Raw genomic sequence first — 15,103 nt, 5'->3', positions numbered from 1 at the left:
CACATCAGAAAATACTTAACGATAAGACTTTGGACTCTATTCAGAGCAAGGAGGCCACCAAAACTGGCCAGTCAGGAGACGTTAAACTCTGTTTGGACTCTGGGTTCCTCTGTTCTCGAGTAACAAACCACAACCAAACTTAATTCATAGCTACAGAAAGCTTCTGCCTGGACTTCTGGAACAGCTAGCTGGGTCTCAGGCAATGCGTGCAGCCAGGCTTCAGTTTCAGGTGGCTGTCTGGCAGACGTAGCCATGAAGAAGCATGCTGTCAGTGTGCCTCGCTTCCATTTCCGTGCATGGGTGACAATCCTGTCTTCCTCTGTTGCTGTGGGAAGACACTGATTCAAATCAGCTTGGGAGAAAGGGTTTATTTGCCTTATGGGTTGAAAGGATTTTAAAAAAAATGCAGCGGAGTGGGTACCTTACAGAGGACCCGCCAAGGTCTGCTCGTCGGGGAACAGAGGTAGTGCAGGGCGATTGTGGGGAAGGGGCAGAGGGAAAGAGAGGAAGGCCTTCTAGGAGTGGGGACATGAATGAACCAGACAGACAGAGAGACCAGGCAGGAGGGACAGAGGGACAAGAGACAGAGCTGTGGCTGACAACTTTTTTGTTTGTGTGTTTCCGTTTTCGTTTTTTCTGGTTCTCTCTCTCTCTCTCTCTCTCTCTCTCTCTCTCTCTCTCTGTGTGTGTGTGTGTGTGTGTGTGTGTGTGTGTGTGTGTGTGTGTGTGTGTGTTTGTCTTTCGAGACAGGGTTTCTCTATATAGCTTTGAAGCCTGTTCTGGACAAATGCTGTAGACAGGCTGGTCTCAAACTCACAGAGATTTGCCTTCCTTTACCTCCTGAGTGCTGGGACTAAAGGAATGCACCACCACCACCTGATAACATTTTTTTATTTTATTTTTTTTATAAATTTATTTATTTATTAAAGATTTCTGTCTCTTCCCCGCCACCGCCTCCCATTTCCCTCCCCCTCCCCCAATTAAGTCCCCCCCCCCAGCCCGAAAAGCAATCAGGGTTCCCTGTCCTGTGGGAGGTCCAAGGAACCCCCACCTCCATCCAGGTCTAGTAAGTTGAGCATCCAAACCTTCAGCAGGTGATGAAAGGAGACAGAGACTGATAACATTTTTAAGAGGTGTGCCTGTTGCATAGCAGGGAATGGAAAAAAGCAGCAGTCGTTGAGGTAACCTCCTCAGTGGCCTAGGCAGGCTGGTCACAGCAGCGGGAACTAGCAGGGGTTATATTATATAAGCTATCATCAAGGGAAACGAGTCCATGGGGTGGGGTTTAAACTTTGAAGAAGGATAGTTTACCAAGAGAAAAGGGCAGGCCAAGGAGAAAGTGGTAAGCCTGGACTGGAGACACCGAGAGAAAGCACAAGGCCAAGGCAAACGTAAGGACATATCTCCAGGAAATGTAAGGACATATCTCCAGGAAATGTAAGGACATATCTCCAGGAAATGTAAGGACATATCTCCAGCAAATGTAAGGACATATCTCCAGCAAATGTAAGGACATATCTCCAGGAAATGTAAGGACATATATCCAGCAAATGTAAGGACATACCACCGAGCCCCACAACCCTGGACCTACTTCCCACACTCAAGATGTTAGAACTGTTGTTACCTTGATCCTTCCTTTGACCAAAAAGAACGACTCCAGGGCTTGACCTGGAGCTCACTTCCAGACACACACTTAGCTTACCCAAGGCCTTCTGGGCTCTCAGATAGACGACAGAGGGGTAAAGTGGACATTCTAGATACTGACATTTCCCTATCAGTGGTGTGCGAATGTCTGGACTGGCTTGCTGGGTGGCAGCTGCTAACCCCCACAGCTACTTGCTACCTCTTTATATTTAACTGGCTCATTTAGACTTTCTAGGCCTCAGAGTCTATATAGATATATATTTTAAAGTTTAGAATCTTTTTATTGTTTTTATTGAGCTATATATTTGTATCCACTTCCTTCCCTTCATCTCCCATGATCCCTACACTCCCAATTTACTCAAGAGATATTCTATTTTTCTACTTCCCATGTAAATTAGATCCATGTATGGTCCTCTTTGTTGTCTAGGTTCTATGGGATTGTGAATTATAGGCTGATTTTTCTTCACTTTATGTTTAAAGGCCACTTATGAATGAGTACATATTATGTTTGTCTTTCTGGTTCTTGGTTACCTCACTCAATATGATATTTTCTAGATCCATCCATTTGCTGCAAATTTCAAGATGTCATTATTTTTTTTTTCTGCTGTGAAGTTCTCCATTGTGTAAATTTACCACATCTTCTTTATCCATTCTTCAGTCAAGAGGCATTTAGGTTGTTTCAAGGTTCTGGTTATCACAAATAATGCCGCTATGAACATCATTGAGCACATGTCCTTTTGGTATGACTGAGCATCCTTTAGGTATATATCGGGGATCTTTTCCTCCTGTTGTTTCTTTTCCTGGCTTTGGTATTAGAGTGATAGTAGAAGGCTTTTCAGAGTACTGCTTCTGTCACCAACATGACTGCCCAATCATGAGCTGAACAAGAATGATACCAAGGTGTTGGGACCCTTTGGAGCCCTGGCCTCCAGCTGCTCTCCCCCACTAGCGACCTTTTCCTGCCCTTCTGATTTGAGCTTCTGAAAGCTATGTCAGACTTGTTTGCCAGCCCTGCTTCCTGAGCACGTGTTGCCCTGGCCTTGATGGAGGATCAGGCGATGGGATCTTCACCTGTTGGCCCACCTGACTGTGTTAGGTATAAAAATCTCCATGGTGCTGTTCTTTTACCAGCTACTAGAGAGGTGTATGCATGTTTAATCCTGACATCCTTCGCTCGGTTTTGGTTCCAGGCCGTATGTTAAGGAAAAACTACCTTTTTTTCTAAGCACGAAGCACTAAGGGACATGCTGACTAAGAGGGGGGGGGGAACCCTCTCAACCCTACAGAGAGATCTACATCTACAAACAACAAAGCAATGCAGAGAGCAGGAGACATGGTCTTCCCCAGGGAGGAGCACACAGTTGGTTATCCAGCACCAAACGGTCAGCCCTGAGAATACATACATAAAACTACATCCTACAGACTGAGCAGGGTGTGCTTATGTATTTAGGAACTGTATGTATGTATGTAAATGGGAAAAAGAGGTCATGAATTTGAGAGCAAGGAGGGGTATATGGAAGGGTTGAAAGGAGAAAAGGGAAGAGGGAGATGATGTAGTTATAATCTCAAAAAAAATTTTTAAGTCAAACATTGACCATTTTGAAAGGTTTTTTCCTTTTCTGCTGGCCGTGTGGGGAATTCTGTGAGAACTGTGTGACCTCAGCAGAGCTTCAGTTCACTGCAGTTGTGGTCGCTCTCACCTGTACAGGGCCTGCTCTCAGCAGGAAGTCTCCTTTACCTGTACAAGGGCTTGTTCTTACAAGGATGTCTCTCTTACCTGTACAGGAGCCTGCTCATAACAAGGATGTTTCACTAATATAAAACAGCCCAGTTTTATGTAAAGAATATTTAAAATTCTATTGTTCCATGAGTATTTTTCTTTCCTTAAGCATAAAAAAATGATTGCTGAAAGCATAATATTTCTCCTATGAAAATGAAGTCCACACCATTTTTCTCAGAGCCAGGGTATGTGTGGACTTTAGAATTCATGTATTACACCAGGCGATGGTGGCGCACGCCTTTAATCCCAGCACTTGGGAGGCAGAGGCAGGCGGATCTCTGTGAGTTCGAGACCAGCCTGGTCTACAAGAGCTAGTTCCAGGACAGGCTCCAAAACCACAGAGAAACCCTGTCTCAAAAAACCAAAAAAAAAAATTATTTATTACACCCACACTTCAGACATGTTTCTCTTTTCATCTCTCCATCTTTAGTTTTTTTGTTGTTGTTGTTGTTTGTTTTTGTTTTGTTTTTTCAAGACAAGGTTTCTCTGGATCTTTGGAGCCTGTCCTGGAACTAGCTCTTGTAGACCAGGTTGGCCACGAACTCATAAAGATCTGCCTTCCTCTGCCTCCCGAGCGCTGGGATTAAAGGCGTGCGGCACCACCACCTGGCCCTCCATGTATAGTTTTTGTGTGCGGTCTTTTTAGTCTCTTCATTTACAGTACACAAGATAGAAAAGGTAGTTTTTCCTTAACATACTCAGGAGGTGAGCATTAGAAATTTCTCCCACTCAATTTCTTAAAAACCCTCAAGCTGATAAATCATAAGTACATGGCTTCACACAACAGGGTGACAACTGATAGCTGGGCTGGACAAGGAGTGTCCACTGCTTATTTACTCATAGGTAGTGGTTCTCCTTTCTTTCTATGACTAATCCTCTCAAAGTATATATATATACTTTTAAAAACTATATATGTATATAAAATATATATAGATATATATATAAATAGATAGATATAGTTTTTAAATTACCCAAGGATTGCTTGATTCATCTGTTTTATTGTGGACACCACAAGTCACTAACAGAAAGTTGAATGAACTTAATGAAATGATTCAATTTTTTATTGGGTATGATTCACACATGGACATTTTGATTGACATATACAAGTCAGATAACAAAGCTCAAATTTAAAATCTAAAGAGATCACTTTGCTCAAAACCCATTAACCTGTTAGTTTGTCTCTTCCAGAGGACCATAACTCTAGTCATTTCCAGATACCTTCTCTTTGGAAAGAATATAAGACACCATTGAATTCCCATTCCAAAGCTCCATCTTAGCAACCACAATGGTAGGTGGAAAGAACACTAGATGTCACAGAGGAAAATCTGTGCAAATCAAGGCAGTGACATCTCATGCTACATGCCCAGAGTACGGAAAAATATTTCTACCCTTAGTTTCCTCATTATCAAAACAAAGATCACAGTGCTTACCTTACAGTACTTTTTTCAAAACGAAAATATGTAGGTATAAATTATAAATTCTAAAGTCTATGCAATTTATCCTCATCATTCATGTACAAGAATGGTTCAGTGATTACTCAGTGAAGATTCATCAAATATTACATAATGGAGTAAACATTTTTACTAAGCATATACTGAGGTGACAATGTGTCAGGGAGCTGAGGACAGCACCATAAATAGAGCATTGCACCATGGAGCAGGGAAGGGAGGGAGGGGACACCAGAAGGAGCCACTCCATTTCAGATGCAGCGTCTAGAAAACACACCCAAGTCATTCTTCTGGGAAGTGTTCCATGTTCTTCACAGCCCTAGACCCAGGGCCAGCTCAAACGTGCCCCAGTCCCTTCTGATGGTCTTTCTCGCACCACTAATATTTAGTCTGCCCAGTGTGGTATTGTGAGGGGGAGCTACTTCATGCATCACAGAATGGTTGAGGGCATCCCTGGTTCATCCTTACTCAATGCCAGCAGTGCCAATGCCCCCAGCTCTGCCACTAACAAAAGACTCCAAGTGAGAACTATGACCTTCAGATCATGAGAAACCAGAAAAGGTGCTTCCAGAAAGAATGAAATTCTTTTAGCTAGGTACCAAACTCTGAATGACTGACCAAGCCTCCTGGAGCCCTTTGCATGTGTTGGCATATTCCTTCAGAGTTTCACCCAGAAGAGACGTTGATTGTTTTTAACGCCCCCATGTGCGATGCAACAATAACATCACGTCTTTTTGGACACTGTTCTGACAGGTTGTATGACCTTGGGCAAGGCACTGCAATGCTCTGAACCTAAATTCTTAAATGGAGATGATAAATTCTGTTTTGTAATCTCATTGAAAGAATTAAATGAGATAAATATAAAACATACAGCCACAGGGGTCTTGACACTCATTCCTTTGGTCCAATTAATGTAGTAGGAATCATACCGGTCACATGACTCCAGTGGATGGTGGTGCTTGCCACAAGAGCCTCACAATGTCAATTCAATCACTAAAATGCAATTTGGAGTAATACAGTTTTGTAGTGCAGTGCTTTTTAACTGTATCAGAAACTGACACACTGGCTCCCCAACTCAGGCCTCACAAGCAACCAGACTGCTTAACAGATCAGAGATATTCAGCTTCCCAGGAACTATGCACATTAAAAATTGGATCCTTGAACTTGTAAGACTCAGCTCCGTAGGTCCACTGGTCCTGCTGCCTCGGGCACACTGAGGCTTGATTGAGTCTGAGGAAAATGTTTTCTGTATTTGGTGTCCTTTAGTTTCTCGTAGACATAAATGGCAAGATCTGGAAATGTCTCCTGAAAATAACGAGAAGGGTCTCCGATCGTCTTCTTCACTCTGAAACGAAACACATATAGTCAGCCCACTAGCTCCTAACTCTTCCTCCTTCTTAGAGTATGCCCTGGCAGCTGTACTTGATTCTATAGCAGGAACAATAAGGATTTTGTAATCTGATGAATTAAGATGCTTCCTTACTCTTTAATAACTGTGCAATTTAATTATTCTGAACTTGTTTGTTCATTTATTAAAAATGGTAGTAGCACTGGGGTAGGGGGATTGGATCTCACAAGACCCTATCCATAGATAAATAGGTGTTACAGGCAACTAATAGGTGCCGAGAGAGGGAGAATTAGTCCTTTCCAGGAATAAGACCGCTCTGAGAGGTTCCAATCCCAAGTGATAAGCGCTAAAGAAAAACACATATGATCAACACTCAGTGGACTCAGTATGCATCTGTACATATGTGTGTATATGCAGCAGCAATTAAAGATGAGGTCATGAATTTGAGAAGGAGTTGAGGGGAGCACAGGAAGAGTTGAAACGGGGAGGGAAGGGTGGAAACAATATAAATACAGTACTTATACAGAATTCTAAAAAACAAGTAAGCAAAATAGTGATACAATTCCAGTTCATTATATACAATCCCTAAATAATGAAAAAAAAACATCCTGAGGTATAAGGCGTGTGTGTGTTTGCAGATAACAATTTTGATAACAAAAGATGATTTAACTACTGTGGGGACTGCTCAAATTTTGTAACTCTACATTTGATTTATACAGTGGCCCTGGCTTCTATTCTATTCACACAGAAAGCCACTTCTGTTCAGAACTCAGCAAAGGTAAAAAGAGAATGAGAGCCTTCTGGGCATGTCTGTAACTGATTGTAAAGCCACAGGGACTCAGAGAGATTCCTTTTCAAAACAGAAAATATCTGGTTTTCTTTTCTTTCTTTCTTTTTTTTTTTTGGTTTTTCTCCTTCCTTCTTCTTCTCTATCAAGGTCTTACTATGCATTTCTGGCTGGTTTTGGACGTGCTGTGTAAGCCAGGCTGTCCTCATAAAGATCCGTCTACTTCTGCCTCCTAAGTTGTGGAATTAAAGGCATGTGCCACACACCCCCACCTCAATTTGCTTTTCTTAATCAAAGTAAATGTTTTTCTTTTTACGGTGACAGACTCAGAACTGCATTTTCTAACTGTTCTCCCTGTATGGAGGGTTCACAAGAGTGAAAGCCACACTTACCTTCTGCTGTTGTTGTCATTGATGTGTTCACCCATATTTCGAATGAACCTTAGCAGATGGCCCACAGTGTTCTCATAAGGAAATTTGGTTTTTTCATTCATGTGTTTCATAACATCTTGGTCGATCTAAAAAACAAAACATTATCCCCAAGATACTATAATTATATGAAACAAATCCTGATGGCGTGTTAATAACAAAGACCAAATACAAATTTGATTAAATGCCCTCTACCAATGAACAAGACAAATGGACAGACACAAACGAAATAACATGACATCCATGACCCACTGTGCAATGCAGGGCTTTGGGTCTAGTTTGAATGAAGCATTTTAAGGGACTGATTTCTTTTGTCTGTTCTCAGTTCCCAAGGAAGTGTGCCTAAGTATGCTTATTAAAACCCTCTGTGGGCTAGGTGATGGTGGCGCACGTCTTTAATCATGGCACACGCACTCCATATTAAGAACCAGCACACAGTGGCTGTCTCTGCCCCATGGGACTTGCAGACTGGCAAGGAAAATTTATATTAAATTAGCAATTATGAGTGGAGACAAGGGAAGGAAAGAAAACAAACTGAGAAGCAGAAACAAAGACAGAGAGAAGAGCAGAGGGATGACATAGAGAAGCTGCTGGTCTCAAAGACCTGAAGATCATGGATTCTCCCAGGGTGCATTGTACATGAGCTGCACCACACAGCGTCATCTCTGCAGATATCCGCACCTCACGGGAACATGCTTTATTCTGCTTTACAGTGTCCAGACTGTGATGGTGGCCTAAAACATAGTTGGATTTGAGAAATGTTTGTAAATTTACAATAATGAGAGTTTGTGATACAGATTGAGATGCTGATTAATTTTATAGAGTTTCCCTAAATTCAATTTTAGCAGAATATGTCTTGAAGAGGAAAAATTTGAAAAGTTATCTTTTTCACATTGTGTTTTCTCAACACAATGTGGGTCCTTGGAACAGGGACTGCTCACAGGCAGCAGAGGTGTCCAGTGTGTCTAAGCTGTGGAGTCATGGTGGAGAACCTCCTTGGCTTAGGCTCTATTTAGTCAGTCGTTCTCATGATAATAGAACTTCTAGCCAGACTTGAGAGGATGGGAAATGGGCTGGGTTAAGACCATCTTAAGGCAGAACTTAATGACAGTGTCTTAGGGCTCCTTGCTCTGAAGGAAAAAACAGAGACTCAAAAGTGTTAAGAGGGCTCATATAAAGAGAAGAAAATGATCCCACTCACTTCCTGGTAACAACACACCGTGTAGAAAATAACTTAGAAAAGGCAGCATAAATTGTTACATATACCCTCATTCCTAGACCAAGAAAGTGTTCATACCTTAGATATCCACTGATAGAAACTTCTGTAAGGCTCAGGTGTCTGAAAGTTTAGTAGTTTGAGAATCTCACTTTCATTTTTTTGTGTTTTGATGTCAGATTCATTCCCCACATCCCGAAGTGCTCTGTAGCGGCTGAGAGTGATAGAAAGATCTTTTTTTTTTCAAAAAGACAAAACTGATGAGCTTTGATTTTTAATAAAACTTTATATGATGGGAGAGGCCACCCCATTGATTCCCACCTGTTCCTCAATAGTTAAAACCAGAATCCAGTAAGTTGTTGCCCCTCCCAAGGACACACTGCCTACATTGCCAAGGTGAGAGGAGAGCCTGGGCCTGCTGATGCCCAGCCCTGACAGCTGCTCATACCACAGTGGTTCTCAACCTGTGGCTCACGATCCATTTATGGTCAAATGGTGCTGTCACAGGGGCCACATATCAGACATCCTGAATAGCAGATATTTACATTACAATCAGAACAGTAGAAAATTACAGCTATGAAGTAGTAACAAAAATAACTGTATGGTTGGGGGTCACCAGTGCTGTGAACTATGCTCGTTGCTAATAATAAAGCTGATTGGTCGATAGCTGTGCAGAAAGAGATTGGGAAGGCAGCCTGACACGGAGAATTCTGGGAAGAGGAAAGGTGGAGTCAGAGAGTCGCTGGCAAACAGAGAGAAACCAGATGAGAATATTGTGCTGAGGAAGACACCAAGCCATGTGGCTAAAGATAGATAAGAATTAGGGTTAATTTAAGTCTCAGAGTTAGCTAGTAACAAGCCAGATCTGAAAACTAAGCGTTTAGAAGTAATATAAGCTTCAGAGTGGTTATTTGAGAACTGGCAGACGGGAGAGAATCATCCGCCTTCACAGCACACCATGAGGAACTGTATCAAAGGGTCGCAGCATCAGGAAACTTGAGAACCACTTCTGTCACTCATACCCGAGGTCTACTTACTTCTCCCAGGTCCAAAAGAAAGGGTGGCCAAGCAGGTCCTTCAGACAGTTCATTACATTTTCTCCAGGGGAAAACAGGCAACAAATGAGGTCCTTAGTCTCCTCGTCTAGAGACTTTTCTGCCACCTTTATATTATTTTCAGCCGTCAGAGTCTCAAAAGGGATTTCACCTCTCATTACCACATAGAGGACCAGCCGTCCTAGGGCCTGCACGGAAGCCATAAATCAAGCCAAAATTGCAATGTGGTAACCTATTTGGGTAAGCTTGAAAGATTTGACAGTATTATTATTGTCAGTTTCATTGGTCACCAATCTGCCTAGAAGATTAGTAAGAGGAATCTCTAAGTATGTCTGAGATGGCATTCACAGAGAAGATTACGATCATGAGGGCTCTGGCCTAATGGCCCATGATGGACTCACACTGCCAGTAGACTTATATGGAAGTAGTGGAGCATTGGAAGGTGGGACCTATTTGGAAGAAGTGGTGCAGTGGGGGATTGTCCTGGTTTCTATACCTTGACCAAGTCCCTTCCAGTTGTGGTTGAGATTTGCTTCCTGTCCAGGATGAGCTGGTCTATCAATCCCTCACATCTAGCCTGAGTCAAAACCTCTGAGACTGTGAACTCAAGCAAACCCTTTTTCTTTCAGGTTCTCACAGTGATGCATAAGTAGTTAGTCCAGACATTGTGGAAATGGAGGATGGGAGGGATTTTAAGGAACCTCTGGGCTATATTCCTGTGGTCCCATGATGTCATGTTAGCACTCTGGACTCCAAATATGTAGTTCTAGGTAAGAAAGGCAAAGCCCTGTGTACAAGGAGCTCTCAAGGCCACACATGGCCTACAGTTTAGGGTCCTGGGAGGCCATCCTGGTCCAGAGCTGCTAGGATAGACTTGTTGACAGCAGGATTCACCTAGGTCCTGGATGTTCTGACAGAATGTGGATAAGTCAAGGGAGGATGCATAAGGACACTTGCTCAGATATGTTCATAACAGCATTATTCATAATAGCTAGAACATGGAGACAACCTAGATGCCCCTCAACCGAAGAATGGATGAAGAAAATGTGGTACATTTACACAATGGACTATTACTCAGAGGTAAAAAAAAAAAAACAATGACATCATAAAATTTGTGGGCAAATGGATGAAACTAGAAGAAAAAATCATCCTGAGTGAGGTAAGCCAGACCCAACGACAAACACAGTGTGTACTTGCTCTTAAATGAACAATAGATGTAAAGCAAAAGATACCCCGGCTACCATCCACAGTCCTAGAGAAACTAGGGAACAAGGAGGACCCTACAAGGGATGCAAGGATCCCCCTGGGAAGGGGAAATAGTTGAGATTTCCTGGGTAAACTGGGATGGGGGGTATTGTGGAGGAGATGGGAACATGCTCAGTCGGGATGGTCAAGTTGGGGAACGGATGGAGAGAAAAGACACCACGGAGAAACCTTGATAGTGGTGCTAAGATGGCATTGGAGAGAGGCCTGGTGCAGGGAAGGCTCCTGCAGGTCCACAGAGATGACCCCAGCCAGAGCTCCTGGGAGTGGTGGATAGGGTGCCTGAACTGACCTTCTCCTGTGGTCAGATTGGTGACTATCCTGTCATCATAGAACTTTTGTCCAGTGACTGATGGAAGCAGAAGCAGATGTCTACAGCCAGGCACTGAGCCCAGATCTTGGATTCCAGTTGAAGAGAGGAAGGGAAATTATATAATTTGGGGCCTCAGGATCATTATGGGGAAACCCACAGAGACAGATGACTCGAGCTCATGGGAGTTCATAGACTTTAAACCAATAGCTAGGGAGCCTACATTGGACTGACCTAAACCCTCTGCATATGTGTGATAGTTGTGTAGTTTGTTCTGTTTGTAGGACCCTAGCAGTGGGACCAGGATCTGATTCTGGTGCATGAGCTGGCTTTGTTGGAACCTATTCTCTATAGTGGGGTGCCTTGCTCAGCCTTGATGCAGGGGGGAGGAGCTGTCTCAAGTTCATGTGCCATGCTTTGTTAACTCCCACTGAGGGCCTTACCTTTCCTCAGGAGTGGATGGAGGGGGGTTGGAAAAGGGGTGGGAGGAGGTAATGGGGGGAGAGAAGGGAGGGAAACTGGTTAGTATGTAAAATATATTAAAAATAAACAAATATAAAATGGAGGGTGCTTTAAACAAAGAGGACAACATAGAATCAACTAGGAACTGGACACAGTACTGAGAGGAGGCAGATAATAGAGTCATTCCTAGTCAGGTGGGACTCAGTACTAGCCAAGGAAACCAGGCTTTGGTACAGCTGAGAAGTAGGCAGTGGTCAGCACAAGAGACAGTTATGCTAGGGTGGTAGAAGTCAGGAACCACCAAACTCAGAAGCAAAGCTATTGCCCTTTAGCTACTATCCAGGAGAGAACCGTCCGGCCATATCTGAACAAGCCTGGCAGCCAAGGTGGTACACAGGGCCTCTCAGGAGTTGTTTTATAGTCCTGAGGCTTCTGCTGAGCTCTGTCTCCTTGGAGCTGAAAGCTGACTCCAACACTCCAGATCTGTCTGGAGTCTCCCTATCTGACTTTGTTTGGTTCTCCACAGGTAAGTTTGAATAGAGTTGGGAGGAAATCTCATTTGCTTTACCCTCAGGCAGAAAAATATTTCCAGAAGGAACCTGTGAGGTATTCAGAAATGCCTCCTGGAAGTCTCTGAAGAAGAGGTACCCTCGCATTAGTTACTTATTCAGCTGATGAGGAAGAAGGAAACACAGATAAAGAAAGGGACCACAGTGAGAGGCAGCTTAGCGCCAACTCAGCTATTTCACCATCTCCTCAGCCTGGTGAAAGATCTCCTGAGGAAAGACACAGAAATGCCACTGTGGGCAAGGGAGTGAGGACAGTGGACACCGTGGAGGGAAGCCATGGGAAAGCTTTCCTTCTGGATTAAATTAGGAAGTTCCTTACCTAACCCTAGGGAGTGGGGTAATAAACAAATAAGGAAGCAAAGGAGAGAAAAATTTAACCCGGCCACAGAAATTACCTGCAAGTCTCTTTTGACCGCCCGTGGATCTCCCATGCACTGGACGCTCTGATCAAAATCTGCCAGGCGAATTGCTTTCTTGTCATCTAAGGGACAGTTTCAGAGGTGAATAAAAGTATTCTCTGTGGTGTGATAAAACATTTAAATAAATATGTAAAATGATATGCAGTCTGTCATCTCTGAAGATCAATAATAATACATTCACTCAATCCAGCCTCATTTGTTCTATTAGTTATCTGTCAAGAGCAGGACACATATTTTTATTTTCACAGGACAGACAGTAGAGAAAGATGAGGGTGAAGTTAACCAGCTGTCCACTTTCACAGCTCCTAGGACACAGCACAATGTCCATGCGGCTACTGGCCATAGTTAAGGATACGGTCTATGGGTAACTAACAGCTAACCAACAGCTAACAATGAGAGTTCTGAGTCTAGGAACGTCTTGGCATCGCTTTCCCTTCAGTTAAGCCCACCAGATTCAAGCTGCACTGGTCTTTGGATCACCCTCATGAATCAGAAATGAGATGGATCTGAGTTACAGTTCCCACTCCTGTTAAGGCTTTGCTTCCTTCTAGAAGATTCCACAGAGTCCCCAGAAAGAGGAATGAATGAATGATAGTTGTTGGGAACCAGATCTAAAGGCGAGTAAGTCAGGAATTTAGCCCTCAAGAGGTGACTATACTGTCTCCATGACGATCAGAAATAAATCTCCATTCTTTACCAATCTCTTAATCTGCCATGTTCTGTTGCAGCCACACATGAAAGACCACAACAAAGAACTCACCTATTAAAATGTTTGGGGGCTTTAGATCCTGATGAGCGAATCCCTGCTCATGTAGGGATTGGACAGCCACAAAAACAGACAATAGCACATTGCGGGAAAACTTATCTTCTCCGTTCTCCACCGGTTCCGCTCTGTGTTCACCCAGGAACTCTTCCAATGTCCACTCACACAGGGACAGACACACATATAAACAGGTGTCGTAGGTCTCCCTTCCATAGAAAGTCACGAAGTTACTGTCGCCACGGCAGCCCTGCAGACAGGAGATTTCATTGTGTGCACGTGCGCTGTCCTCGCAAAAGACCTTCACAGCCGCCTCTCGATTGTCATAGAACCCCAGGTAGATGCCTCCTTCAGAAGTGCTAGCAATTTTAAATTCATCATCTAGAAAGATCTTGAGTTTGCCAATCATGGGTCTATGCACTCTGTGGAGTTTTTTCAAGGCTTCTCCCCAGCGTGAACTGTGAGGCAACCAGTCACCAGCAGGAGGGACACTTTGATCATTAGCTCCATAACGGGAAAGAATCTCCATAGTGGAAGTGTCATAATTCCGCCTGGCTATCTCAAGAAGATCCCTACAGGTGGTACTGGCTCCCTTAGCACATAGCAACTGGACGATTTCATTCTCTTTGAGTTCAACAGCAAATTGCAGGGCCGTCTTGCCCTCATTATCTCTGTCGTCAATGTTTATGCCCTCCTGACTCAGGAGCATCTCCACCAAGCCTTTGTGTTTCCTTTCCACTGCCGCCATCAGGGGTGTCGTCCCCCCTTCTACTCTCACATTGGCATCAGCCCCGTGGTGCAGCAGAAGGCGAGTAATCTCCTCCACATTTTTACTCTTGGATTTCAGCAGAGTACGGATCAAGGCATTTCTGCCCATGTTGTCCCGGGCATCGACCTCTGCCCCCATGTCATTGAGGAGAACACTCAAGGCTTCTATGTGGCCCTTTTCAGCAGCACTCATGAGAGCTGTGGCCCCTCCTTTCTTCAGTCGCTTTTTGTCCTCTGTTGTCTCCCGTCTCAAATTTACATCGGCTCCCTTATCAAAAAGGAATCTTAAGGCTTCTACTCTACCATGCTCGGCAGCTTCCATGAAAGCCGTGAAGCCATTGAAGTCACACTCATTGACATCTGCTCCTTCAGAGAGGAATCTCTGGAGCAGTCTCACTTCTCCTTTGGTCCCAGCGGTGATGAAGGGAGTGGCCCCATTCTTCTTCCTCCTGTGAGGGTCAGCACCATGACGAAGCAGGACATCTACAATGTCTACCCTGCCAAGCTGTGCTGCATTGTGCAAAGGTGTCCAGCCCCCGATGTCTTCACAGACATTTACGTCAGCCCCTCTGTCCAGCAATTGCAGGATCTTGTCAACATTTCCCTCTTCAGCAGCTTTAATCAGCAAAAGACTGTTTTCATCAGTGGTCCTCTGACTGCTTGAGGATGTGGCTCCATCCTGGGGAGTGTCGTGATCTGCGGTCTCCATGGTAGTCAGTTCAGTTGCCTAGTGTTTTCAGCCTTTTCCTTGAGAAATGAACACTTGTGTCTTTGGGATGCTATGAGAGTCTTGGGATAGGAATTGGGCTAATATTGTTCCGTCTTCTGAGGTCTCCTCTGTAGACA

General features: G+C 43.8%; 1 protein-coding gene across 7 annotated transcripts in view; it reads right to left on the bottom strand.

Annotated features, from left to right (window-relative positions):
* LOC142858688 (2-5A-dependent ribonuclease-like) overlaps window positions 1-15,103 on the bottom strand; it is a 32,122-nt gene that overhangs the window by 14,548 nt on the left and 2,471 nt on the right. For 4 of the 7 annotated variants that reach the window (XM_075988268.1, XM_075988267.1, XM_075988266.1 and 1 more), the window contains exons 3-8: window positions 13,490-15,094; window positions 12,706-12,791; window positions 9,689-9,894; window positions 8,733-8,865; window positions 7,400-7,524; window positions 4,440-6,217 (exon numbers count right to left, since the gene is read on the bottom strand). In XM_075988268.1, the coding sequence (XP_075844383.1) occupies window positions 6,046-6,217; window positions 7,400-7,524; window positions 8,733-8,865; window positions 9,689-9,894; window positions 12,706-12,791; window positions 13,490-14,966 (2,199 nt within the window). In that variant the 5' untranslated portion in view covers window positions 14,967-15,094 and the 3' untranslated portion in view covers window positions 4,440-6,045. Of the gene's footprint in view, window positions 1-4,438; window positions 6,218-7,399; window positions 7,525-8,732; window positions 8,866-9,688; window positions 9,895-12,705; window positions 12,792-13,489; window positions 15,095-15,103 lie in introns of those variants that run through there. The other 3 variants (XM_075988270.1, XM_075988271.1, XR_012912067.1) reach the window with 2 other exon arrangements.

The sequence above is a fragment of the Microtus pennsylvanicus genome, chromosome 10 (assembly GCF_037038515.1).
Source record: "Microtus pennsylvanicus isolate mMicPen1 chromosome 10, mMicPen1.hap1, whole genome shotgun sequence".
NCBI lineage: Eukaryota > Metazoa > Chordata > Mammalia > Rodentia > Cricetidae > Microtus > Microtus pennsylvanicus.
Note: the sequence above shows the minus strand (reverse complement) of the source record. Positions and strands in the feature narration are given on the sequence as shown.